At 45.7% G+C, this 27726-nt stretch overlaps 1 protein-coding gene across 1 annotated transcript; it reads right to left on the reverse strand.

The window, feature by feature from the left end:
* Positions 1–1304: 1304 nt before the first annotated feature.
* Positions 1305–27726, reverse strand: LOC117061226 (afadin- and alpha-actinin-binding protein A-like). Its single transcript, XM_033173925.1, has 13 exons — positions 27651–27726; positions 24461–24633; positions 20960–21175; positions 16590–16700; positions 14484–14619; positions 14069–14144; positions 12483–12627; positions 12064–12148; positions 8207–8355; positions 4547–4720; positions 3490–3616; positions 2446–2617; positions 1305–1674 (listed from the first exon to the last, which is right to left on the reverse strand). The coding sequence occupies exons 1-13, from the start codon at positions 27697–27699 to the stop codon at positions 1545–1547; spliced, it is 1743 nt and encodes a 580-aa protein (XP_033029816.1). The 5' UTR covers positions 27700–27726; the 3' UTR covers positions 1305–1544.

Consider the following 27726-nt stretch of genomic DNA (forward strand, 5'->3'; position numbering starts at 1 on the left):
AAGCAGAGACATCACCTTGCCGACAAAGGTCCGTATAGTTAAAGCTATGGTTTTCCCAGTAGTGATGTATGGAAGTGAGAGCTGGACCATAAAGAAGGCTGATAGCCGAATAATTGATGTTTTTGAATTATGGTGCTGGAGGAGACTCTTGAGAGTCCCATGGACTGCAAGAAGATCAAACCTATCTGTTCTGAAGGAAATCAGCCTTGAGTGCTCACTGGAAGGACAGATCCTGAAGCTGAGGCTGTAATACTTTGGCCACCTCATGAGAAGAGAAGATTCCCTGGAAAATACCCTGATGTTGGGAAAGATTGAGGGAACAAAGAGAAAGGGACGACAGAGGACAATTCAGAAAGCTGAATTCACACATTAAATGTGTTTAATACTCTGGCCAGTAGCTTGCCAACAGTATGCATTACTTTTGCAGTGTACAAGGGGGCAGGAGCTTACAATCTTAAAATTTGAAGAGGAAAACAACAGAAGGGTAAATATGGGTTTCCCACTCCTCCAGCTATTATTCATACTTTGCTTGGACACAGGTTTAGTGGCAGCAGGGCTAGGGAATAGAGCCAAAGGCCGAATAGGAAAGGTAGGTCTTGAGGGGTTGAAATAATTGCAAGAGCATCATGTGCACCTTGAATTCCAACACTCGGGTCACTGCAAACACTCCCTTTATGTATGCTGTACTAAGGCACTTGGATTTTAGGCCCCACCCACAAATTGCACTAGATTTCAGGCCCCACCCACAAATTGCACTATGGCAGAGATAGCTGTGGCCTATGTCTAAATATACCCCCCCGGCACCTAAACCCCACCTCTCCTCCATTATGGAACCCAAGTTGCCAACGTGTTGCCAACTCTCAGGTGGCCCTGACCAGACCCGCTCAGCTTCAGCAAGTTGGTTAAAGCTGCATTCAGACCAAACACTGGGACCATGAGTTGAACTCTTTCATGGTACCTGAGCCAAGTCAGTCAGAGTATTAGCTGCACTGAGGCCTCTGAAATTCAAGGAAGCATACCTTTCCAAAAACCGTCCCCAAAATTAAGCCAGATACCACACATTGTTAAAAAACATATTTTTATTATAAGAAGATAGGAACCCTTGACGAAACCCCCAATTCTATGGCCACAAAAACAAGAGAAAACTTTAAAACAGATGAGGTATAACAGGGTGCTTAATGTGTAAATTCTTAAAAACCTTTCCCACTGGAACGTTCTTGGATACAGATGGGGGGAAATGGACTCATTAACATTACACCCCTAAGAGCAGATACATTAATATATAAAATTCAAATGTCCAGTGATTATATCACTTCTATACTTGCACACAAAACAGTTCTATTGCAACTTTTATTCCCATTATCAGCTTTTCCTAAGCAGAAGCAATAAATAGAATTCCAAATGAGGGAAAGCCATCTCTTGTAAGTTCTACTGAGGTTAAGGAGTCATACATTAACATTTCAGCTTCTCATAACTAAGACAGCAAAATATATTGAAATGGAACTTTAAAAACACCCACTCAGGTAGCAAGGTTCAGAGCATCCCTAGAGGAAGCTGTCCAGGAAGCGTTCTAAAAGGTCACCCTGAAGCTCATCTTTCACAGACATCTCAGTTTGGCAAGCTGTGTCTTGGCAGCTCCCCTTACTTTGCCAGAGCTGTGGAGGAGAAGCTGGCCTAGAAAGAAGAGAACCAAATAATAAATGAATAAATACACATGTGGCTATGGTACGCCCATTCTTCCTTGTGTGTAGGCTGTTCAAATCCAAAAAAAATCCCTTCCTATTAATGGTCAAGAGGGCATTATTTATTTGTTTGTTTTTTTTAGCTGATTTTTATTTAATTTGCCACCAAAAAAAATCTAACATTGACATTTTGATAATGGCACTCATGCATTCCAATCCTGTAGACAAACTATAGAAACAAAGGCAATCGTCCTCTCTGTCATATTCATTCATTCATAAATAGACACCAGTCGCAGTTACTATGTCCAATCCTATCAGCTATTGAAGAGAAGAAGAGTTTGAATTTGATATCCCGCTTTATCACTACCCAAAGGAGTCTCAAAGCGGCTAACAATCTCCTTTCCCTTCCTCCCCCACAACAAACACTCTGTGAGGTGAGTGGGGCTGAGAGACTTCAGAGAAGTTTGACTAGCCTAAGGTCACCCAGCAGCTGCATGTGGAGGAGCGGAGACGCGAACCCGGTTCACCAGATTACGAGTCTACCACTCTTAACCACTACACCACACTGGCTCTCATGGGTCAACAACTCACAGGAGGGTTCTTTTAGCAATACAGAAAGGCTCAGTTGTTGCATAAGGCAATGCAGGACCAGGACAATGTGGGGAAATTCAGTGTGTCTGGAAGGTTATCCCCAAGTCTGGACAGGATCTCCATCAGCCCCCACCCTGCTGCCTGATTAGACCAGGAGCAACGATGGCCTTACCAGTCATCTGGGAGGTGCAGCTGTTGCCTGCACATGGTGGGACTGGTTGGGTTTGAGGCAAGGTGTTTTCTTCTTAAGACCTGCACTGGGCTGCAGCAAGGAGTGATCATGACCTTTGGATAAGGGGTACAGATGGGTTTGTTCCAGGTCCTTTGTTTGAACAAATGCTCGTCTGTGGACAAGGAAAGGAAAAGGGTTACAAAGCAGAAAGCCACATGAGCAGTTAAGAACGTCAAGAGGGATCAGACCAAAGGTCCATCAAATTTAATACATCAGCAATAGCAACAGCATCAGGTCCTGCAATCTTTTTCCAGCAGCAGGAGACCAGATGGAACCAAACCCAACTTTGCGGTCCCGTGGAGCACTTTCCTACAGGTGTAACTCGAAAAATTAGAATATTGTGGAAAGGTTCATTTCTTTCAGTAATTCAACTTAAAAGGTGAAACTAATATATGAGATAGACTCATGACATGCAAAGCGAGATATGTCAAGCCTTTATTTGTTATAATTGTGATGATTATGGTGTACAGCTGATGAGAACCCCAAATTAACAATCTCAACTTTGGGGTTTTCATCAGCTGGACGCCATAATCATCGCAATTATAACAAGCAAAGGCTTGACATATCTCGCTTTGCATGTCATGAGTCTATCTCATATATTAAACTCCAGTAGCTAATGAAAACAATTGCTTACATAAATGGACTTTTCCACAATATTCTAATTTTTCGAGTTTCAGCTGTATTTCTGTGGCTTTTAGACATCAAGACCTATGAGCCTATGCCTGCAACACTCTGTAGCGTAACTCTGCAAAATGCAAGACCACCAGCACGATTAGCACTGTGGGGTGAAAAATGGGGACACACATTGAATAAACAAGCAAACACACAAGACAATAATACTGTTGGAGACCTCCGAAGACAGAGACACACAGGATTTCTATGTATTTCTGCCTTTACATATCTGTTACAGAAAACATAGGCGTAACCACAGTAGAACACACCTGCCATGTGTTTTGAAGCTATACTAGAGGTGGAGACTATTACCTTGCACCCTTCTGGCAGCCACTGGAGCAGAAAGCCTTCGGGTAAGATCTCTCACATCGAACGCTGGCCACGAGCGCAAGAATCCTTGCTGCAGGAATAGGGCCTTGCGTTGCTCAAACTGCTTCCTCTGCCAAGAGGAAAAAAAGAAGACAGGTTAATTATATATTTGCAGAATTCTACCAATCTCTCAGGGACGCGGGTGGCGCTGTGGGTTAAACCACAGAGCCTAGGGCTTGCCGATCGGAAGGTTGGCAGTTCAGATCCCCGTGACAGGGTGAGCTCCTGTTGCTCAGTCCCAGCTCCTGCCAACCTAGCAGTTCAAAAGCACATCAAAGTGCAAGTAGATAAATAAGTACCGCTCCTGCGGGAAGGTAAACGGCGTTTCTGTGTGCTGCTCTGGTTCGCCAGAAGCGGCTTAGTCATGCTGGCCACATGACCCGGTAGCTGGATCCCGGCTCCCTTGGCCAGTAACGCGAGATGAGCGCCGCAACCCCAGAGTCGTCCACGACTGGACCTACTGGTCAGGGGTCCCTTTACCTTTACCTTTACCAATCTCTCAGCCATTCTGAGAGCACTCAGAACTTCTCCTTCCATGGCCCAAAGCTCAGTGAGATGATCAACTTGTGGTTGAGCTATACTGCTTAAGATTCTAGGAGCTCACAATAACCCTCTCTGTCATATTCATTCACACACACACACACACACCCTCCATACAAATAAATAGATGTTCAAGAGAAGGGTGCCAGCCCAGACTATGAGAAGGCAATTTGACTTTGTGTTTGTTCCTGGGGAAATAAAGAGACATTATAGATAAACTTGAGGGTGGGGGTTTAAGAAGGTGAATCTATCAGGGATAAGGAACCTTTGGGCTCTCCAGATGTTGCTGAACTACAACTCCTATCATTCCAGACCACTGACTGATGGGATTCAGAGCCCAACAACATATGGAAGGCCCACATCTGCCCTACCCTGTTTCATCATTCTCAAGGAGGCATTGCTGCTGCTTGTTAAAAAGGTGGCAATTTGGCTTCAGGTCTTCTGGAAAGTAACTGCCTACCTCCCACCCCAGCCGAATGGCCGCTTCCGTGAAGTTTTTCCGCTCTACTTCAAATGCTTGCTTCTGCTCCTCAAACCTATTCTGTTCTTCTTGCAGCAACTGCTGTTCCTCCAAAAAGTAAGATCCCTTCAGGTGAGCTGGGAGCTCTGAACTGGAGGCAGCGGTCAATTGCTCCTGAAAGGAGGAGACATGTCACTTTGGGTGGGAAATGAAATGAAGAAACAACGGATTTTTTCACTGTCATCCACCATTACGGGGCAACATCTTGTACCCAACCCCATGTTAGCCCTGCTGCCAATCTACCAATCCAAAATGTCAAGCACAAAGCGTTGGCCTTCTTTCTTATGAGCAGCGGGACAAATAGTTGCTTACAATTGGGGAGGGAAAACCACCCCCTCCCATCACAGAAATTTGGGCCAAATATGTGCAAAATATAGCATTTATGGAACGCTTAACTCACTTATTAGAGGGTGGCAAGAGGAATGCCAAAGAAAGATGGGTTTGACTCTCGATTTATATCATTTTTTAACAAGAGTACAGTAATCTCCCTTCCATGTGGACGACTGAATGCAAGACTTAACACCTGTACATATATTTGTCTTGGAAGACAACATGTTTGGTAATTGGTTTTTTTAAAAAAATAATTCAGTAAAGTTTGTAAACAAATAAACGAGCCACCCTTTCCGATTACAGAGCTTTCCGCCAAGGGGAGTAGGAACAGGGCATGTCTCCATTACAAACTTGCATTGGTTCTGGCCCAGTTTTAACAGCCATGTGTTTCCTAGTAACTGAGTCCTGGAAACCACAGTTTGGTGCTGGTGCTGGTGCTGGGAATTCTACGGTCAGAACTACGGTTCTCATGGTTCCTTGCAAGAAGGCAAGACTACCAACCAGTTTGTGGTGCTACAAGATTCAGCCAGTAGAGGGAACTAAAAGGCCAGCATAGAAGGGACGAAACTTCACAAGCACCTGCTGCTGATGGCGTGTGGGGTTCAGCCATATAAAGTCTGCAGACAGCAGCCTGTAAGTACAAGTCATAGACCTTCCTCCACTGGCCAGTTATTTGTGCACCAACTCACAGAAAGAACCCTGCTCTTCTGTCACACTTGCTGCAATTCCATGTGTACTCAGTCGCCTGTCCTGCTGAATTCAATACTTTAGGATGAATTCCAGTTACCTTAAAGCAGTGTTCCCCAACCTTGGGCCTCCAGCCGTTTTTGGCCTACAACTCCCATCATCCCTGACCAGGCCCGTCTTAGAGGGATCGGCTGCCCTGGCGCAGCGATCCCTCGGCGCCCCCAACCTGCCGCCTCTCCGCCCGCCTCCCTCCCGCGCTGGCCGCCCCTCGGGAGGGGGGGTGGGCGAGCGGGGATGAGAGGCGTGGCGTTGGAGCGGGCGCCCGCGCTCCGCTGGGCGGAGGATGAGGGGCGGGCGGAGGATGAGGGGCGGGCGGGTGGGCGGGCGCTCGCGCACCGGCGGGAGGGCAGGCTGCAAGCCGACGGGGGGGGGCGGGCTGCAAGCCGGCGCCCTCGCCTCCCAGAGCCCCAGCTGGAGGGCTGGAAGGTCGCGCAAAGCCCCGCGCCGCTCCAGCTGGGGCTCCGGGAGGCGAGGGCGGGCGGCTTACAGCCCGCCCGCCCGCCGGCACGCGAGTGCCCGCCTGCCCGTGGGGGCGGGGCGGGTTGGGGAGGGGGAGCCCGGTATGCCGGTGGGCTCGCGGGGGCGCCCCTGGGGTGCCCTGCGCCCTGGCGCGCCGCGCCACCGGCCTCTATGGATGAGACGGCTCTGTCCCTGACCACTGGCCTTGCTAGCTAGGGATTATGGGAGCTGTAGTCCAAAAACAGCTGGAGGCCCAAGGTTGGGGAACACTGCCTTAGAGTACCTCCAACTTCCTCCTCCAAAAGGAGGTTCCCCCACTTCAGCCCAAGCAAACTTTCCAATGCTCTGAATGCAAATTCTCCCCCCTGCAGTGGACATTTGGCACCTGCTTGCCTAGATCTATCTTAGTTTGTGCAGCCAGAGCATCTGGGCAAGATAACTGCAGGTGTGGTGCCAGCCACATGCACACTCAAACCCTGACTATTGAGAGTGTCAATTTCAGAAGGTTGTGCTGGCCATGAGTATTGGCTGCTGTCCACAAGCTGTGTAACATCTCTGTATGCAACTGCAAGGAAGCACCCAGGAGTTTGGAGCTCAGCATGCTGTTGACACCACGCTCTATTTTTTCTTTCCACTTCATGGAAAAGCCCTAGAGGCAACAGTAGACTTCTTGTGGGCAATGTGAAGCTTAATCCAGACAGGACAGGGGTGTTCCTGGTTAGCAGAGCTGACTCAGAAGTGTGCAGCTGATTTTCGATGGGGTAGCTTTCCGCTTGAAAACAGATGTTCCCATTTGGAGGTTCTTCTGGACTTTGCTATCGCCTTAGATGCTTGTGTATCAGCACCAACTATGCCCATTCCTTGAGGCTGCACATTTGGCTAGGGTGACATGCGCTTAAATTGCATCCCATCTGGATTCCTGCAACAGGGGCCGCCTTTGAAGAACGTGCTTGGAAATTTCAACTCATTCCGAATATCGCAGCCAGTCTGTTGGCAAGATCTGCATATAGAAAGCGTGGCTTCTTCAAATACCTACGCTTGCAACATATGAACACAGTACTAAGCTACAAATCCTGGTTTATAAAACCATACTGTGCACAGGCTATGTGCTGGTGCATGCAGCTTAAGCCCTCCCACTTCGCACAACTGTCTAAACAAACCACAAAGGGGATGGCTTGGTGTTATGTCTGAACTCAGGATTGTGGTTTGTTTCAATGCAACAAACCATGGCTTAAGGCTGGCTAGCAATTAAACATTGCTAGGGCAAAACAAACTACAGTCCTAGGTCTTCTTTCTGGTGTGTTTTCCAGCTTGCACCAAAGAAAGAGGGAAGTGAGAGTGACTGGGCTGCATGCATGATACAATTTAGTGAGCCAAGGGTGATGGCTGAGTTTTAGGGCTTAGCACTGTGTGTTTCAACTGCTACAGGTTTCCAATGTTTCCAGGCACAGTTCAAAGTGCTGGGATTGACTTTATGGCTTGGGGCCAGGATAACTGAAGGACTGCCTTCTCCAGCATGAACTGTCTCCCTACTGAGACCCACCTGCATGTCCCAAAGCACCCAAAGGACCAGGAAGAGGGTGCTCTCGGGAACGTGTCATTAGCGAGTTGAAGGCTCTGGCACAGCTTTAAACTGTAGTGAGTGGCACATCATCATCGATCAATCCACTGGGCACCGCTCCTTGTCCTTCTCAGCATATTTTTGCACAGTGCACACTTGTAGTTCACAAGAGCATCGTGCTTTGCAGCAATAACAAATACTGGGACGTTTATGTGTGTATTCTGCTCAAATGCACAAGGAACCCAGTTATTACTGGAGAGCCTCAGTTTTCAAGTTTCTAGACCTTATGGGGTTTTTTTGGAAGAGCTTTAAAACTGCGTGAGAAACGCCTAGAGTTACTGGATAAAGTTTCAGGTGGAGTGGGCTTGTTTTAATGCCAGGCAGGGCAAAGTGCTGAGTACAAATAGCCCTTCCTATGGCTGCCTAGAGTCTGATGTTCCACCTGCAGAGGGCAGGCAGGACAGCCTGGAAAAGAGCCAAAATTGACCAAATATTTCCTTTACCTGGAAACATTGTTGCTGCAAGGCAATCAGCACTCTGCTCTCCTCAATTTCTCCCTTTAGCTTCATGATTTCCTTCTCATGATCCGTCACACTGATTACAGGGTCTTGCCCACCTCCCTCAGATATGCAGGAACCAGCAGCATAGATAGCTGTGGAGGGAAAGATAAAGCAGGAATGTGACTTTATGGAGCCCAACATTTCAGCACTAGGAGGCTCAGAGAAGGAAGCTGCAAGAGAGACACAGATTTTGGAACATTCGAACTCAGGACTTCCAACGCATCGGCTTGCCTGGTTGGTCCAAAAATGTAAAAAATAATTTCAAGCTTCAAGCTGCATTTCAGGATCAGTATGGTTTGGTGAAGGGAGTTGAAAAGCTAGACTCCAAATGATAGACTTTATGGAACTTGCCAAGCTGACAGCGAGACTGCGTGACCAGAAGGAAGGAACGGTGCAGGAAGATTGAAAAAAAATCAAAATTTACTTGAAAAAATATTGTAATGTTTAAATTTGTGAAATCCCAGGGAAGTAATTAGAGGTTTCTGGTATAAAAATGGGGCATATTATATGATTTAAATAAATGATTTAGGGAATTTATAATGGATAACAAATAAATATGATATGAATATTTGGTTAATATATGAATCTGTTAAAAGAAGAGTGGAAATGAAACCCAGAAAGGGGAGGTCAGGGGAAATCGCCCCAAGATGTTTTAGAAAAAATGTTAGGTATATATAAGATTCATTTATGTTGTGTTAGTTTTTGTATTTGTATTTTGTATTTGTTTTGTCTTGTATTTTATAAAATAAAAATATTTAAAGAAGAAAACCTAGACTCCACTGCAAGACGGGAATAAACAGTGATCTACCTCACAGGGTTGTTGTAAAGTTTTTAAAGTACCTTGTGTATTTTTAAAGCTGAAAACGGGATCAGTTTGTTATTGTATGCAATATTTTTAAAGATAACAGTGTACATACAAACACACCCTTCCAGGTGGTGTAAGTGTCTTAAGGCAATCTGATAGGTTCACCTGTTGCGTTCCTAACATACCATGCCTTTGCTTTATATAAACATCCCTGCTAAGGAAGGCTGCATTCTAGGGGGAACAATGCACCAAGTTTTGATATAAGCAAGTGCCTTTGTTGCCAGTCAACTTTCTTGAGCAAAAGGCATTATAGCAGGATTATGGCTCTTGTTGCTTTTGAATTAGCTCCAGCCAGAATCAAAGCTGAACAAAACACTACAAAAAAGTGTCAGCCAGACCACCTTCGTTGGTTCTTTTTGAGCTGATGACGACTTCTGGCTTTTCAGTTCAGGCAAAAGGGGTCTTGCCAAGTAGCCAAGCTTTCGTTCTGCTTTGCATGCAAAGTTCCATGCTGTGTTTGACTGCTCCTAAGGTCTTGCACACGTCACCCCTGAACTGAACAACGTTAAGAACCAACATCCAGCGAACATAAGAACCAGGTGAGACATGCAATAAAATGTTGTCGTCTGGATTTCAGGCAGCTTCTCTCCCCACAACCATCATGGAAGCAAAAAGACCCTGCCCTGTTGTATTCCCAGCATTTGACATACAGAGAAGTTGCTGTACACAGAGGAACCATAGAATCATAGAGTTGGAAGAGACCCCAAGGGCCATCCAGTCCAACCCCCTGCCAAGCAGGAAACACCATCAAAGCATTCCTGACAGATGGCTGTCAAGCCTCCGCTTAAAGACCTCCAAAGAAGGAGACTCCACCACACTCCTTGGCAGCAAATTCCACTGTCGGACAGCTCTTACTGTCAGGAAGTTCTTCCTAATGTTTAGGTGGAATCTTCTTTCTTGTAGTTTGAATCCATTGCCCCGTGTCCACTTCTCTGGAGCAGCAGAAAACAACCTTTCTCCCTCCTCTATATGACATCCTTTGATATATTTGAACATGGCTATCATATCACCCCTTAACCTTCTCTTCTCCAGGCTAAACATACCCAGCTCCCTAAGCCGTTCCTCATAAGGCATCATTTCCAAGCCTTGGACCATTTTGGTTGCCCTCCTCTGGACACGTTCCAGCTTGTCAGTATCCTTCTTGAACTGTGGTGCCCAGAACTGGACACAGTATTCCAGGTGAGGTCTGACCAGAGCGGAATACAATGGTACTATTACTTCCCTTGATCTCGATGCTATACTCCTATTGATGCAGCCCAGAATTGCGTTGGCTTTTTTAGCTGCTGCATCACACTGTTGACCATTATAGTTGCTATCTTCCAGGAATGTGTGCAATCCTTTTTGGAAACTCATCCGATCATAGCTGTCAACTTTTCCCTTTTCTTGCGAGGAATTCTATTTGGAATAAGGGAATTTCCCTTAAAAAAAGGAAAAAGTTGACAGCTATGCATCCGATCTATGTTCGCGACCAGTGCCGGATTTACGTATAAGCTAAACAAGCTATAGCTGAGGGCCCCGCTCTCTTGGGGGCCCCCCCAAAAAAAAATTAATGGAAAAAACATTTCCAAAATATAAGATAAATTCAACAATTACTTTGATAAAATACATATTTTGTTATGTGCAAATGACTTTAGATACCTACAGAAGAGGGATGCAACAAGCCTGGCCTGTATATAAATATCAGAAGGACTTATGGATCAACACTTTGGAAAAGATGAAAAGAGAACAGTAGATTGATACGACTGAATTAAGGGCCAAAGATTTTGGGAGGGTTGGAGTGGGCTGTGGCTTTTGGGTTCGGGAATTTGTGAGGGTGGGAGTGGGTTAAAAAGGATATGTTTTCTGTTACATTTTTTGTCTACATTGGTTAAGATGATGGGATCTGGATACTGGCTTAAAGGGGAATATGTGAAGAATTATTAGCTTAAAATTTCGAGACCGGAGGGTAGGAAGGGTGTAGAAAAAAAGATTAAATTTAAGTGAGTAAATTTAGTTTAATTAGGAAAATTGGCAGGGTTTAGGAAAGGTTCAGAAGTGCCTAGGAGGCGAGGTTTGGTAAAAAAAAATATATAAGGATTTAAGTATGATGTTAATTGATTTTGTGTAATAAGATAAAGGTAAAATTTTAATAGGTGTGTAAAATAGATTTGATTATGAAATTGGAAAACTGCAAAGAGGATAGACAATGAATTCAATAGGGGGGATTCGGGGAAGTCAATCGACAATGAAATTAAGGAAAAGATGAATGTTTGGCCTAGGGAAATAGGCCAGACTTAAGCAATGACTTTTTTTGGTACGTTAAATATGTTAAATTTTGAAAACGTTTAATGTTTTCACCTGTATGAGAGGGGAGTGGAAATTTGCTCCCCCCAGTGAGGGGGGGGGGAAGGATGAATAAATTTAACAATTATGTAATGTGCTTAAAACTGTAAAAACCAATAATTTTTTGATTAAAATAATAATAATAATAGATACCTATTAGGACCATAAATGAGCATATAGCATATATTCAACACAAAAAAACCAGCAACAATTTGTTGTTGACAAAGGACAGCTGGTCATATAAAGGGCTCCATTACCTTCAGTAGCTTAGGGCCTCATCAAATCTAAATCCGGCCCTGCCTGTGGACCAGATCTGTCTCCCATTTCATTACCTTGGAGCCATCATTTTGCTGCCTGATGCAGTTTTTGCTCCGCTTGTGGTAGAGTGTACCTGTTCCTATTCACAAACCAAAGGGGTGCTCTTGCATTGCTAGTTTCAATGGGGGCTGCTAAGGAGAACGGACTGGGAGCTTGTGCCCCATGTTAATTAGCAACCCGGCCCCGTTCGCGACCATCACCGGTGCCTCTTTCCCCAGGGAATTTCCAGGGTAAGAATAACGTGATATGGGAGCCAAAAATCAATGGAAAGAACTTGCAGCTTCCAAAACCATACCTTGACCCCCAAGGGTCTTGAGGCTGCTCTTCAGCCTGCCCCACTGCTCCTGGAAGGCCTTGTATGGGCAGCTTAGCTCTGCACCCTGGAGAAGAGAAAGCAGCAGCTGAGCACCAGAGAAGTCGGGGGACTAGCCGTCAGAGGACTGTGGATCACCCTCCCATCAAATGTCAAGGAGATAAGTAGATATACAACCTTCAAAAGACATCTGAAGGCAGCCCTGTATAGGGAAGTCTCTAATGTTTAATGTTCTATTACAATTTTGTATTATGTTGGAAGCCACCCAGAGTGGCTGGGGCAACCCAGTACAAATAATAAACTTATTATTATTATTATTATTATTATTATTATTATTATTATTATTATCATTAAGTGGCGGCGGCAGCTGCTGCCAGCCAGCAGCCCCACAAAACTCTTACCCGGGTGGTGTCAGTCCCCAACAGCTGTTCCACATCTTGGCCCACTTGGGCCAGCAGCTGCTTCAGCTGGGCATTCTCCAAAGCCAGGGCCTGCTCCCGCCGTTCCTGCTTGGCTAGCTGGGTGCGGTAGAGCTCTTCCTCCTTCCTGCCAGAAAGGGGAATGAAGAAATACAGGAAGATGGATACTGCCTTCCAAAGCCTAAACCATGCCCAGGACTACCACCAACCCCCCCCCCCCCCGTGATCTTCAACAGCTATCCACCACCTCTTGTTAGCCCATCCTTGGATTTAAGAATTCACCTTGCAGCCAGGAATTCCATGCAGGCAAGCAAGCAGGCGGGGAGGGAGGGTGAGGAAGGAAAGCCTCTTCCTCCATGACCCCCCACAAAAATGTGATGTGGAGCAGGCATATTTAGCCTACATGACCTCCAAATGTTGCTGAAATAAAGCTCCCATCATTATTGACCATGAGCCCCGGTAGCTGAGGTTGATGGGCATTGAAGTCCAGCAACAGCTAGAGGGCCACAGGTTCCCCATTCCTGATGTAGAAAGGCCTGGGGTTCAATACCCAAAAGCTGTAGGTAGTGATGAGATAGGGAAAATCTCCTGCCTGAAACCCTATAGAGTCACCAGCAGTCAATGCAGACAGAACTGAGCTAGATGGACCAAAGGCTGACTTGGTAGATAACTAAATAAATAACTATGTTCCTTTGATCCGATCAGGTAAATCAGCTACCTTCAACCTTCTCAGACCCATTGCCCACTATTAACCCAAACATGCATTTGGGGACCCATTTCTTAATATTCTACCTTATGTTTGCACGGTGGTAGTGCTTCTGTTGAAATGTCGTTCAGCCCAGCCACTGAGGTCCACCTCTGAGGGCCTTCTGGTGGCTCCCTCACTGTGAGAAGTGAAGTTACAGGGAACCAGGCACAGGGCCTTCTCGGTAGTGGCGCCCACCCTATGGAACGCCCTCCCGTCAGATGTCAAGGAGATAAAAAAAAACTATTTGACTTTTAGAAGACATCTGAAGGCAGCCCTGTTCAGGGAAGCTTTTAATGGCCAATGCTTTATTGTGTTGTTAATATTTTGTTGGGTGCCGCCCAGAGTGGCTGGGGCAACCCAGGAAGATGGGTAGCATATAAATATTAATATTATTTCAGTGGTACCTCGGTTTTCAAACGTAATCCATTCCAGAAGACCGTTCGAATTCCGAAGCGTTCAAAAACCGAAAACTCAATAGCCGACAGCTAGGCCTCAGAATCTTGCACTCAGCGGAAGCCACGTGGCATGTTCAACTTCCGAGGCATGTTCAAAAACCGAAGCATTTACTTCCAGGTTTATGGCATTCAAAAAATGAAATGTTTGTCAATGGAGACGTTTGAAAATCAAAGTACCATGGTATTATTATTACTACCCACCTTGCATAAGGCTGTGACCCACTAATAAGTCCTGACACACCAGTGGGAGATCAGTGCGCTAGATTAGCCAATCCATTTCTGTGTGCAGCTAGTTCTTTCAAATGCTTCTTAAACCCCCTGGGTCCAGTACCACCTTCCTTGACAGACAGGTGCCTGTGACTCACCTGCCAAGAGTTTTCCCGGTTTTCCACGTTGCTCTCTTCCCATCAGCCCGGGGCAGGGTGTTGAGGACTTCAATTGCTAGAGACAGCAAGACTAGCCTGAGTAGGAGATCGATATAAACACCAGGTCTCTTTCCTTGCCCCCACCCCCAGGACAGAACTTCCCTTCCCCAGACCCCGCAGCCAGATTCTTGGAGCTGAATCTAAATTGTGCTGGAGCAAGCGGTATACGGAGTCCTGCATTGCAGGGGGTGGGCCTAGCCGACCCTCGGGGTCCTTTCCAGCTCTACAATTCTATGATTCCATACGCTAACTTCTCCATTATTCGAGTTGCAAAAGGAATTTTTCAACACACCCAAATGAAGTTCTCCTGCCTCGAACTTCCACACTCCTCCGCCTTGCTCCCTTGCCCACTTACTTCCTCTCTTGTCTTTCTTGTCAGTCACCAGCTGGCTCATCTTCTCCTTGAGTCGAAGTAGCTCTTGCTCCTTTCTTTTCATTTCATGGCTGTGCTGGTTCTTCTGGTTGGCCAGTGCATTCAGAAGCTTGGAGATCTTTTCAGACAAATGTGAACTGCTATCAGCTAGAGACCCACCACAACTCCCTTCATCTGACCACATTAAAAGGTCTGTGTTCTCAAGAAGTGTACCCAGGAAGCAATCCCAAAGTCTATCCAGTCTTTCCCCTCCAATATACCACACCTGGTCAACATGTATTGCCTTTTATTCTATTCGCTCTCGCATGCATACATGTGCAGGAGTTGCTGAATTGGCCACAGCAGCTGCTTGCTTAGCGGGGTAACGCTGGCACTGTTTTAAAAATGTGTGCTTTAACATCATCAGCCACAAACCCATTGGGTGGAAAGAAGAGGTGGCAATGAAATATAAATGGGGTTGAAAAAAATCTTAAGAGTGGTATTCAACTAAGTTTTACTCAGACTAGAGTATTCAACTAAGTAGACCCAACCAGGGCTTCCCTCTCCCCACCAAAATTGGGTTGTAGGGTTCGGAGAGCCCCTGAAACCATGTGTAGCAGGAGGAGAGGGCGAAGTGTTCCACCAGGCAAGCAGAAATGTGTGCACTGACTGTGTGATCTGCTTAGCCCTATGTTGAACCCCTCCTGTAGAAATTAATGGATGTGACCTAATGGTACCAATTATTTTGATTGGCAAAGCAGAGGAGATGGACAGAACCATCTAGGAATTCTCTCAGTCATTGGGAATGTATGACTGAAGACTGTTGGTGACAGGAGAAAGACTGGACTATTATTACTATTTATTATTATTATTATTATTATTATTATTATTTGAATTTATATACCACCCTATACCCAGGGGTATCAGGGCAGTTCACAGAATAAAATCAAGATATAAAACCACAAAATACAGTGGTACCTCTGGTTACATACTTAATTCGTTCCGGAGGTCCGTTCTTAACCTGAAACTGTTCTTAACCTGAAGCACCACTTTAGCTAATGGGACCTCCTGCTGCCACTGCGCCGCCAGAGCATGATTTCTGTTCTTATCCTGAAGCAAAGTTCTTAACCTGAAGCATTATTTCTGGGTTAGCGGAGTAGGTAACCTGAAGCATATGTAACCCGAGGTACCACTGTATGTGAGGAAAATAAAAACAACCCAATAGCCCCCCCAAAAAAACCCACATTTTAAAAGGGCATAGGATGTAAATCAGATCAATCAAAGGCCTGGTTAAAAAGGAACGTTTTGCCTGGCGCCTAAAGGTGTATAATGAAGGCGCCAGGCGAACTTCCCTGGGGAGAGCATACCACAGACAGAGAGCCACTGCAGAGAAGGCCCCTTTCTCATGTTGCCACCCTCCAGACCTCTCGAGGAGGAGGCATCATAAGATGATCTCAGGGTCCGGCTAGGTTCATATGGAAAGAGGTGTTCCTTGACGTATTGCGGTCCTGAGCCGTTTATGGCTTTGGAGAACCTTGGAAAGGCTATATCCAATTTTGACCAACAGAGGAACCTCCACTGGGGTTTATTATGTCCAAATTGCATTATTGTGATGCTCTTTTAAGCTGGTCTCCTCTGTTCCCAAGGGACGCGGGTGGCGCTGTGGGTTAAACCACAGATCCTAGGGCTTGCTGATCAGAAGGTCGCCGGTTTGAATCCCCGTGATGGGGTGAGCTCCCGTTCTTTGGTCCCAGCTCCTGCCAACCTAGCAGTTCAAAGTGCAAGTAGATAAATAGGTACCACACCAGTGGGAAGGTAAACGGCATTTCCATGCACTGCTCTGGTTTGCCAGAAGCAGCTTAGTCATGCTGGCCACAAGGCCCGGAAGCTGTACGCCGGCTCCCTCGGCCAATAAAGCGAGATGAGCACCACAACCCCAGAGTCGCCCGCGACTGGACCTAACGGTCAGGGGTCCCTTTACCTATACCTCTGTTTCCACCATAAGTCTCTTTTCCTGCTGTCAATTAATGAGAAGTGTTGCCAAGTGGATTTTCCATCTCCAGCATCAGAAAGCCAAGGTTCAGTCGTTTACCCCCTCATTCCACTTACTTCATCCTTTTCTCCTTTCAGCATACTATTCAGTTGCTTGTTCTTGCTTTGAAGTTGCTGCTCCTTGCTCTGCACAGCTGCAATTTCCTGTTCGCAAGCCTCCACCTGGTCCTGAAGTTTTTTTGGGCAGGGTGGGTATAAGCAGGAGGTGTAAAGAATTAGGTTAAGAAAGACCACATCTCTCTCCCCGCACCTCCCACCCCCAGAAGATAAAGCACCCCACTAATTATATTGCCGAATGGGGCAGGTGGATGACGCATGGGTTAATAAGCCTGGAGGGAAGCAAGAAAAGATCTATATAGGTCCGGTTCACACATAATGCTAAGCCAAACCATGGCTTGGTGCAAATGAGCAGATTCCTAGAGAGAAGGTTGCAACTGCTCTCCTCTTCCTCCTGCTCCCACACTGCTGAAGACCAACTCATGCTTTGGCTAAGTCAGGCATCCCCAAACTTGGACCTCCAGGTGTTTTGGGACTACAACTCCCATCATCCCTAGCTAACAGGACTAGTGGTCAGGGATGATGGGAATTGTAGTCCCAAAACAACTGGAGGGCCGAGTTTGGGGATGCCTGGGCTAAGTGTTGCTTCAGAGCCCAGGTGTGTGGCGTGAGCAGTTAAGACAGGAACAAGCCTTAATTACAGCCAGGTAAGTTAACAGATTTTAGAGGCTCACAGCTGCTTTAGGCTGAATATTGGTTCCTTACTGAGCCTGCTACCTGACAGGGCAAGCCAGGCCCTTCCTCTTGCTATAAGAATTCTAAGGTCTCAAATATAAATTAAAATGTTCATAAATGTGCAAGGCAAACACATACCTAAATATAAAAAACACGTGTCTGAAATAGTACAGGAGAGCAATCCTGAAGTCATTTTGACTCTCCCAAACTGACGTCAAATATTTCTCTGCAAGGTGGAAGGAAACGGGAAAGCCTCCCCATTGTCTTTTGCTTACCTGCCTTAAGGGTGTATTTGTGTATGAATAAGGTGAGCCTGTAACCTGGATTCAGGAACTAAAGTATTAACCATCGCAAAAGAATGGCCAGGCTGCCCAGGTAATGCAATCAGTGACCATTATCATGTATCCTGGCAGGCAGGATTTCTGCTGTAGACCAGCTCCTTCTGTGATGTAAGTATGATGTTTTGAGGGGTGGTCTTGGGCTAAAGGGTGGGCAATTTCAAAAGTCTATATAAGGGCTTGCTCACCGTTGTTCAGGGTTCTCCTCCCTCCCTGCGTGGGGTGAGTGGGAGCCCTGTTGCAACAGTTTAATAAAGATCAGGCTTACTAGCCGCTTTGCTTCTCAATATACTCTGGTTGGCCTCTGTTATTTTCTCCTACTGATAGGGGACCCACTTAAGGACTCTATATGGGCTCTTGGATACCCCATAAGGCAGAGGTGCCCAAACTTTTTTCAAAGAGGGCCAGATTTGATGAAGTGAACATGTGTGAGGGCCGACCAAAGTTATTGAGCTTTTTTACGATTTTACCCCAAAGTTGTTCAGCTTTTTTTAAGGATTTAACTTGCTGAGCTTTTTAAAGGATTTGTCCCCAATAAATAAACTGCCATAGGGGCTGGAGAAAACCAGCCAGGGGGGTGGATTAGACCCCCAAAACGGACTTTGGACATGCCTGCCATAAGAGAAAAGGAGCAGTTTTTTCTTATAACAGTCTTATTGCAGGTAGGTGTCCAAATATGGCATTTGGGGCTGGTGGAGCTACTCACAAGCTTATCTACGTCCTGGGCTCCTTTAATACACAAGCAAATACAAGTAAACAGAACTTGAGCAACTGGCTGTGGCCTCTTCCACCAGCAGCGTGCTCACAAGTAAGTCCACTATATCACTGGAGCATGCTAGGCCTCTCCTCGTCCTGGCACCTCCCCTTGAGAACCCCTAAGGATCAAGGAAAATAGATGATCTTACAACAGTTAACCCTGTATTTAGCAATGATCTTTTTGCTGCTGCTTAGAGTAAACAGAGTTTAATTTATAACAGAGACAGCATGTTATTGCACTGCCCAATCGGGATAGTTGCTGTTCCAGTAAACTATTTAAGAGTTTCATACTGTACAGAAACTGTCCTTGAACGGGGACACTTTGATACAGCTTCTTCTGCCTCACCCATTTGTTAGTTGCCATTATACAGAAAAAATATTTTGAACTATTCATTATTCAGTGGAAGTTTTTTTCCCCTTATCAACTGTGATTTATTTATTTTTTGCTGTGTTCACAAAATCTCCTATGAGCTCATGATTAGTCCGCAGAAACATAGCTGTCAACTTTTCCCTTTTCTTGTGAGGAATCCTATTCGGAATAAGGGAATTTCCCTTAAAAAAGGGAAAAGTTGACAGCTATGCACAGAAAACCCAGAAGTTAAAAGGCACTAAGTATATTAGGTAACACTCTGAACATTCCGAAGTGCCATCTCAGTAATTCTTACAGCAAATCTGAAAGGTAGGACAATATTATCCCACACTGCGAATCAGTTGGTATAAATGAAGTTTCATAATCAAACGACGACAGAGGATAAGGATCCAGAGATCACTCTAAGGGCGGCCAAATTTTGCACGGCTGCCATGAAACTCAGGGAACAAGCTGTGCTATTACAAAGACTAAGGCCTCAGATGCAAACTCTAGGTAATATTTTAGAGACTAAGACCTAAACCACATTTCTAACGGCTGTCATATTCATATTGTTTATTGTCATATTCGATTGTTAATTCAAACTTAATTCTATTGTGTTTTATGTTCGCTTAGTATGGTATGTGAATCTGGTCTGGGACCGTAATAAATTTTATTCATATTCAGTTTCATAATCAAACAATGTCCTTTATACTTTATTCCAGCATAAATTTACTTGGATTCAATGCCACCACCTATCTAAATAAGCCAGCTTTCCCCTTCATGCATTGCCAGCACTGAAAAATGAATGATAAATTATTATTATTATTATTATTATTATTATTATTATTATTAACCATTTTATACAAGATATGTACAACACAGGTGGCTGGATTCAACTAAACAAATGAGTTGGCAGGAGCCAGGGATTCCCCTTAATGCAATGGGGCTTCTCTCCCATATCCCAAATTGGCTCAGAAGAACGCCCAGAAAAGCATTGGGGGAGGGGAGGAGAAGGGAGATCACTCCTTCTGTCTTGGATGCTTTAGTTGAGATTTCTGCATTGCAGGGGGTTGGACTAGATGACCCTGGGTCCTTCCAACTCTATGATTCTATGAACATTGAATTCCTGTCAGGGCTCCAAACCCAGGACTCTTAGAGATACACATCTAATACATAACCTACTCCCCTCCACGTAAATTCAGGATCCCTCTGACAAATTGCACTGCAATCTCCGTACATAGAACTAATATGGTAGGGATGGACTCCAAGCAGGAGGGAAATCAGGCAATGGATCAGGAAGGCTAGAAAGAAGAGTCTTTCACTCAAAAGAAAGCGGAAGCTTCTGGTGATGGGGACAAACTGACTCACACACTTTTATAATGTACTAGCTGTACCCGGCCACGCGTTGCAGTGGCTCATTTGGTTCAATGGAAAAGGAAGATAGAAAAGAGAAAGCACACGTTTGTAATTCTGTGGAGATGTCACCTCCCTCCCCACAGCTTCTCCCGTTGAACTTCCGCCTGCCTCCTCTCCATCTCCCCCCTCCCGTTTTTGTCTGCTTCTGCACAGCTTCTCCCATTGAATTCCCGCCTGGCTCCTCTCTGTCTCTCTCCCCCCCCCCCGTTTTTACCTATCACAGGTGTGACATTTATGTAATATTTTTACATAAAAACACGGCAGGAATGGAACCCAACGTTGTGTCAAAATTTCAAAGCGATCGGTCAAGGACTTTCTGAGATCTTAGATTAGTAACAAATGAACATTTACATTTTTATTTATATAGATATGTTATTTTTGGTAGCCATCCTGAGATCTAAGGGACATAAGACTGAAACAGTCACTGGCAGGATTAAGCGAAGGGCAGAAATAGGAGAGATATTTTTTCCCCCAGGCTGGCTGTCCCCACTGCTCAGTTCTGTGGAAGGAGGAACACAGGTTGTCTTAACAGAAAGGAATATTTCTGAAGAAATTCAAGAGGCAGCCCCGTTATAAGGTGCAGGAAAACACTGGGTTTCATTTTGAGTGCTATCAGACAGGCAGCAGACTGGGAAGCACCAGGAAATTCTACAGTTAATTTCAGCAGGACTTGTGTAGGAGAGGTTTCTGCTGGATTGTGTCCCATGCCAGAGGGTGGTGCCGTTTGGATTCCGCCCCAAGACACCCAAATGTAAGGTAAGCACTGCAGAGATTGTACATGAACAAGCAGAGGCGCACTTATGGGATGAACAGAGTAAAAACCCAGGAGCTCTGACCTTGAGTTTACCATGTCGCGACCTCAGATAGTCCAGTTCTCCAGCCCGTCGCCTTTCCTCTGCCTCCAAGTCACCCAGCTTGGCAGAGACACTTTGGTAGAGATTCAGCAGTCTGCAACTACTGTTAACTAACGCCAGGAGGTCAAAGCCGTGCTCAGCACCATCTCCAAAACCATCATCCTTATATAGCGCAGGGAGCCCCAGCACCACCAGTTCCTAGGTAGAGAAGATAATTAAAGAGAGAAGAGTCCCTAAAGGAGTCCAGTGACTGTTTAGTTGCAGTTGCTTTTCTCCAGGTTCTGTCTACCTTACCATTGGGTACTGAAGTTTTTCTCTCCCTGCTCATTGGCTAACTTGCTTTCACCATCTTCTTAACCAGTCCTTCTAGAGGTGCCTACCAGCACACCAGAAGTCTACCCTTCTGTGATCCCTTTGCAGGAGAGAGATAGCCCCAAATTCATCATACAGCTCAGCTTCAATAGAAATTTTGACGCATCCTCAAAACTACCCTGCAACTTGAAATGTATAAATCTCAATCATATACAGGTGAAACTCGAAAAATTAGAACATCGTGGAAAAGTCCATTTATGTAAGCAATTGTTTTCATTAGCTGTTGTTGTTGTTGTTGTTCAGTCGTTCAGTCGTGTCCGACTCTTCGTGACCCCATGGACCAGAGCACGCCAGGCACGCCTATCCTTCACTGCCTCTCGCAGTTTGGCCAAACTCATGTTAGTAGCTTCGAGAACACTGTCCATCCATCTCATCCTCTGTCGTCCCCTTCTCCTTGTGCCCTCCATCTTTCCCAGCATCAGGGTCTTTTCCAGGGAGTCTTCTCTTCTCATGAGGCGGCCAAAGTACTGGAGCCTCAACTTCAGGATCTGTCCTTCTAGTGAGCACTCAGGGCTGATTTCTTTGAGAATGGATAGGTTTGATCTTCTTGCAGTCCATGGGACTCTCAAGAGTCTCCTCCAGCACCATAATTCAAAAGCATCAATTCTACGGCGATCAGCCTTCTTTATGGTCCAGCTCTCACTTCCGTACATTACTACTGGGAAAACCATAGCTTTAACTATACGGACCTTTGTCGGCAAGGTGATGTCTTTGCTTTCAAGATGCTGTCTAGGTTTGTCATTGCTTTTCTCCCAAAAAGCAGGCGTCTTCTAATTTCGTGACTGCTGTCACCATCTGCAGTGATCATGGAACCCAAGAAAGTGAAATCTCTCACTGCCTCTATTTCTTCCCCTTCTATTTGCCAGGAGGTGATGGGACCAGTAGCCATGATCTTAGTTTTTTTGATGTTGAGATTCAGACCATATTTTGCGCTCTCTTCTTTCACCCTCATTAAAAGGTTCTTTAATTCTTCCTCACTTTCTGCCATCAAGGTAGTATCATCAGCATATCTGAGGTTGTTGATATTTTTTCCGGCAATCTTAATTCCGGGTTGGGATTCATCCAGTCCAGCCTTTCGCATGATGAATTCTGCATATAAGTTAAATAAGCAGGGAGACAATATACAGCCTTGTCGTACTCCTTTCCCAATTTTGAACCAATCAGTTATTCCATATCCAGTTCTAACTGTAGCTTCTTGTCCCACATAGATTTCTCAGGAGACAAATGAGGTGATCCGGCACTCCCATTTCTTTAAGAACTTGCCATAGTTTGCTGTGGTCGACACAGTCAAATGCTTTTGCATAGTCAATGAAGCAGAAGTAGATGTTTTTCTGGAACTCTCTAGCTTTCTCCATAATCCAGCGCATCTTTGCAATTTGGTCTCTGGTTTCATTAGCTACTGGAGTTTAATATATGAGATAGATTCATGACATGCAAAGTGAGATATGTCAAGCCTTTGCTTGTTATAATTGTGATGATTATGGCCAGAGCCGTCTTAAGGGGATCTGCCGCCCTGGCGCGGCTATCCCTCCGGCGCCCCCGCCATGCCGCCTCTCCGCCGCCTCCCTCCCGCGCTTGCCGCCCCTTGGGAGGGGGGTGGGCGAGCGGGGGGTGAGGGGCGTGGCGCTGGAGCGGCGCGGGGCTCTGCGCGCCCTTCCAGCGCTTCCGGGATGGGAGGCGAGGGCGGCCGGCTCGCGCTCCGCGCGCAGCTGGACGGCGCGGCGCTGCTGGGCAGCTCGCGCTGCATTGGGCGGGCGGCCGGCTGCGCGCGGGAGCGCGAGCCGGCCGCCCTCGCCTCCCAGAGCCCCAGCTGGAGTGCTGGAAGGTCGCGCAAAGCCCCGCGCCGCTCCAGCGCTCCAGCTGGGGCTCTGGGAGGCGAGGGCGGGCGGCTTACAGCCCGCCCGCCGGCGCGCGAGTGCCCGCCTGTCCGTGGGGGCGGGGGCGGGTTGGGGAGGAGGAGCCCGGTATGCCGGCGGGCTCGCGGGGGCGCCCCTGGGGCGCCCAGCGCCCTGGCGCACCGCGCCACCGGCTTCTATGGATGAGACGGCTCTGATTATGGCGTATAGCTGATGAAAACCCCAAAGTTGAGATTGTTAATTTGGGGTTCTCATCATCTGTACGCCATAATCATCACAATTATAACAAATAAAGGTTTGACATATCTTGCTTTGCATGTCATGAGTCTATCTCATGTATTAGTTTCACCTTTTAAGTTGAATTACTGAAAGAAATGAACCTTTCCACAATATTCTAATTTTTCGAGTTTCACCTGTATGTGCTGGAAATTTAAAAAGAAAGTAAGTTATTTTTATCATATGTGGTAGTCTTGTAGTAAGGTTAAAGCTTACTGGGAAATGATGTACAGTGAATTGAAAATGATGTTCAAAATAACCTTTGTAAAAAAACAACAACAGAAGTTTTTCTTTTGGGAATTATAGGGACAGAACTACCTACAATGTATAGACACTTGTTCATGTATGCTACTACAGCAGCAAGAATGTTCCTTGCCCCAAAACAGAAAGAAGTCCCAGCAAAGGAAGAATGGATACAAAAACTTATGGAATATGCAGAAATGGCAAAACTACTGGAAGAAAAAGAAATCAAGATAAAAAAATAAATAAAAAATAAATAAATGGTATTGGTTTATTACATTAATTATAAACAGATAAAAACATTGGCAGGATTGTTGTAATAACTTGCAGTTTCATAAGAGTATATATTTAAAGAAGATGAATAAATGAGCAAATTAAGTTAATTTCGATATGCAGAAGATATTAAAAACAAATTTAAGGAACCGCAGAAAGAGGGGGAAGGAAGTCAAGTTTTGAAATGTCAAAATGATTGTAAAAATAGTGAAATGTATAAAATTAATGAAATGTATAAACTTGAAAAGTACAAAATAAAAATACATAAAATGCAAACAAAAAACAAAAAACCCCAACTACCCTGCAATTTGCACAGAAGCGGGTAAAACCTCTCAGTTGCTACACCTGCAGCTTGACGTTACCAAACTGGACAGCAGCAGACAGCTGGAAATGTAGATTCCTTCCCTGTAAAAGGCTCAGTCCTGACTCGCACACAGTGACTTTCCTGCCCAAGGCCATTGCTCACCTTGTTAAGGTAGGAGATACAATGATCGACATTGTCACTCCAACAGACGACATCGCCCAGGCCACCAAGGCCTCCCAGGAGCTCCCCAGAGTCAGGATAACAGGCTGGGTTGCACCCATCACCTGAAAAGAGGCCCATCTCAGAAGCATAGCTGGAAGCGAAGAACTGTGTGTCTGTGAGGAAGAGGACAAAGTCAGAACACAGGAAGATCCAGCGGGAAGACACAGGCAGACCAAAGGATGGCTGAGGAAGGACCAAAGGATGCCTGAGCTGTAGGTGGGTTACACACTAGTGTGCTGGACCTCTGCGAATCCAAAGGACAGAAGAAGGTCTCTTGCGGCTTAAGTGTGGGACTGAATGCTAAGCTGGCGCTTTCATGCATACATCTGCACCCGTGTTAGAAACTGAGATATGGAAGCCAGGAGCTAAATGGCACCTTAAGCCGAGGTTATGGGCACAACAATGGAATGTCTAGGTGCACTTTTTTATAACAAGAATACCAAGCTGAAAATGAATGAACTGCAGCTAAAATACTATGTTCATTTTTCACATGGTCCAGTCCTTCCCCTGCCCACCCCCTACTATTCTTAAGAGGGTCTCTTCTCCGGTCTTCAGAGAGTAGTTGGAAGTGGGGAGGCAGAAAATCGTCCTCCTTTCCTTCCATTCTGTAGTTTTAATCTGAAATCTTAGGCGTAGTACTGCGCCCAGAGTTCAGAAACTGCTTGCGCTAATGAAATTTTCTGTTGCAAAATGCATCTAGAACAGTGGGAGTTTTGAACAATGGTCTGCACACACACACAGGGAGAGAGCTTCTTTACTCATATATTTGTGCCCTCGGTAACATACTGGTATAATGACAAGCTTGAATGTGAACCGGCCACTTAAAGACAGCCGTTTCAGTGGCACCAGTTGTATACTTGAGTACATAACCATATAGAGCAGGGGTCAGCAAACTTTTTCAGCAGGGGGCCGGTCCACTGTCCCTCAGACCTTGTGGGGGGCTGGACTATATTTTGGTGGGGGGGAATGAACAAATTCCTATGCCCCACAAATAACCCAGAGATGCATTTTAAATAAAAGCACACATTCTGTGGAAGGATGAAAAGGCACCATCGAAAGAGGAATGGATCTGTAAATTGAATGAGTATCTATTAATGGCAAAATTAACAGCGGTAATAAGGAATGCATCAAAGCAAAATTTAAAAAATGAATGGATATGTTATGAGGAATATATGGCCAAACATTACTCAAGGGACAATGTGCTTGCATGTCTAGATTAAGAGATATGGAGATTAATAAAGGGAAAATAAAGAGATTAAGAGGATAAGAAAATGTATTATAAAGAATGATAATACAGAATGCATATTGAGAAAAGGATTTATGACAGAAGAAGAAATGTTGCTGGAGGGGAGTCAGGGGGGAGGGGTTATGGGAGTAAGATTTGCTTGTTTTGATTAGTATGTGTGTTTTTCTTAACTTGTTTTATGGATGTGTATATTTTAATTTAAAATTTCAATAAAGTTTCTTTTTTTTTAAAAAAAAGCACACATTCTATTCATATAAAAAAAAAACCAGGCAGGCCCCACAAAAAACCCAGAGATGCATTTTAAATAAAAGACACATTCTACTCATGTAAAAACACGCTGATTCCCAGACCATCCGCGGGATGGAATTAGAAGGCGATTGGGCTGCATCCGGCCCCCGGGCCTTAGTATGGGGTCCCCTGATATAGAGAAAACAAGTGCAGCTTTTTTGTGGGAACTGACTGTAGGGTACAAGGCTGCAGAGATAAAACCCCAGAGGTCTAGTCAGGAGCCCTGCTCCACAAGAAGGAATCAGTCCAGGAGGAAACAGTCCTAGTAGAAAAGCAGAGTAGCTCTCCCGCCAGCTATAGCAGAGGCCATTTGGTGCCTCACTTAGTCAACAGGGAAGGATGTGTTGACAACCTTGGAGCAAACCAGCACAAGAGCCAGCATGGGGTTGCGACTACGGCCAGGGAAGTTGTTGTTGTTCAGTCGTTCAGTCGTGTCCGACTCTTCGTGACCCCATGGACCAGAGCACGCCAGGCACGCCTATCCTTCACTGCCTTTCGCAGTTTGGCCAAACTCATGTTAGTAGCTTTGAGAACACTGTCCAACCATCTCATCCTGTCGTCCCCTTCTCTGCCTCTCGCAGTTTGGCCAAACTCATGTTAGTAGCTTTGAGAACACTGTCCAACCATCTCATCCTCTGTCGTCCCCTTCTCCTTGTGCCCTCCATCTTTCCCAACATCAGGGTCTTTTCTAGGGAGTCTTCTCTTCTCATGAGGTGGCCAAAGTACTGGAGCCTCAACTTCAGGATCTGTCCTTCTAGTGAGCACTCAGGGCTGATTTCTTTAAGGATGGATAGGTTTGATCTTCTTGCAGTCCATGGGACTCTCAAGAGTCTCCTCCAGCACCATAATTCAAAAGCATCAATTCTGGGAAACCCAGGTTCAAATCCCTGCCATGCAGCAGACCTTGAGACTGTCATTCTCTCTCTGAGCCTAACCTACCACACAGGGTTGTTGTGAGGATAAAAATGTGTCTCTGTGGATATAATAATGTACGCTGCTTCCTTAAGCCCCTTGGAGGAAGGGTGGGATAGAAATGTAAGAAATCAATTGTCAGGGCCTCAGCTCAGAGCAGGGTGGTGGAAGGGCTCTGGGATGCTACAGAGAGCCCTGGCGCCACCTGACCAGCAGCACCTCCTCTTCCAGGAAGCAGAGATGTCTCTAGTGGGGAGGGGCATGCAGCTCAGAGGCTTGAGAGCAGAGGCTCTGGGGTTGTTGGAGAGACCCTGCACCCCCCTCACTCAATGGGCGAAGAGGGGGACACGCCATTTCCGTTGCCCCAAGTGCGCAGAAGGGTGAAACGCAAGGAGGGGAGGCGGAGATTTCGGATACCGAAACTCTTATGTTGGGGTCCCAGCCGGAAGGGGCCACTCCCGGATTCTGCTAGCGACTGATAATGGTCATGTTTTTCAGCACTCTGCACTGTAAATAGTTTGCACAATAAAACTGTTAAAAGACAGTTCGGACTCACGCCTGCTTACTCGTGAGCAACCCAACGCAGACCTGACATCAGTCAAATGAGCAAATGGTCGAAAAGTTAGAAACTCTGGCAAGCATCTCTAGCTAAGATGCCTTACCAAATGGTAACTGCACAGTTACCTGTGAATAGTTGTTCCCCTGGAGTGTCTGGGGCAGCTGAGGCTTCCATTTTCTACCAGGGATTCACTAGAAATCT

The sequence above is a fragment of the Lacerta agilis genome, chromosome 16 (assembly GCF_009819535.1).
Source record: "Lacerta agilis isolate rLacAgi1 chromosome 16, rLacAgi1.pri, whole genome shotgun sequence".
Lineage (NCBI taxonomy): Eukaryota > Metazoa > Chordata > Lepidosauria > Squamata > Lacertidae > Lacerta > Lacerta agilis.

What these genes read in the sequence shown, in the direction of transcription:
- LOC117061226 (XM_033173925.1), bottom strand. Translation starts at nt 27,699, where the DNA reads ATGGAAGCCTCAGCTGCCCCAGACACTCCAGGGGAACAACTATTCACA. An exon ending in TGCAGCAACAATGTTTCCAG is followed by an intron (nt 4,721 to 8,206) that starts GTAAAGGAAATA and finishes TCCTCCTTTCAG; the next exon opens with GAGCAATTGACCGCTGCCTC. An exon ending in GGCTGCCAGAAGGGTGCAAG is followed by an intron (nt 2,618 to 3,489) that starts GTAATAGTCTCC and finishes CCTTGTCCACAG; the next exon opens with ACGAGCATTTGTTCAAACAA.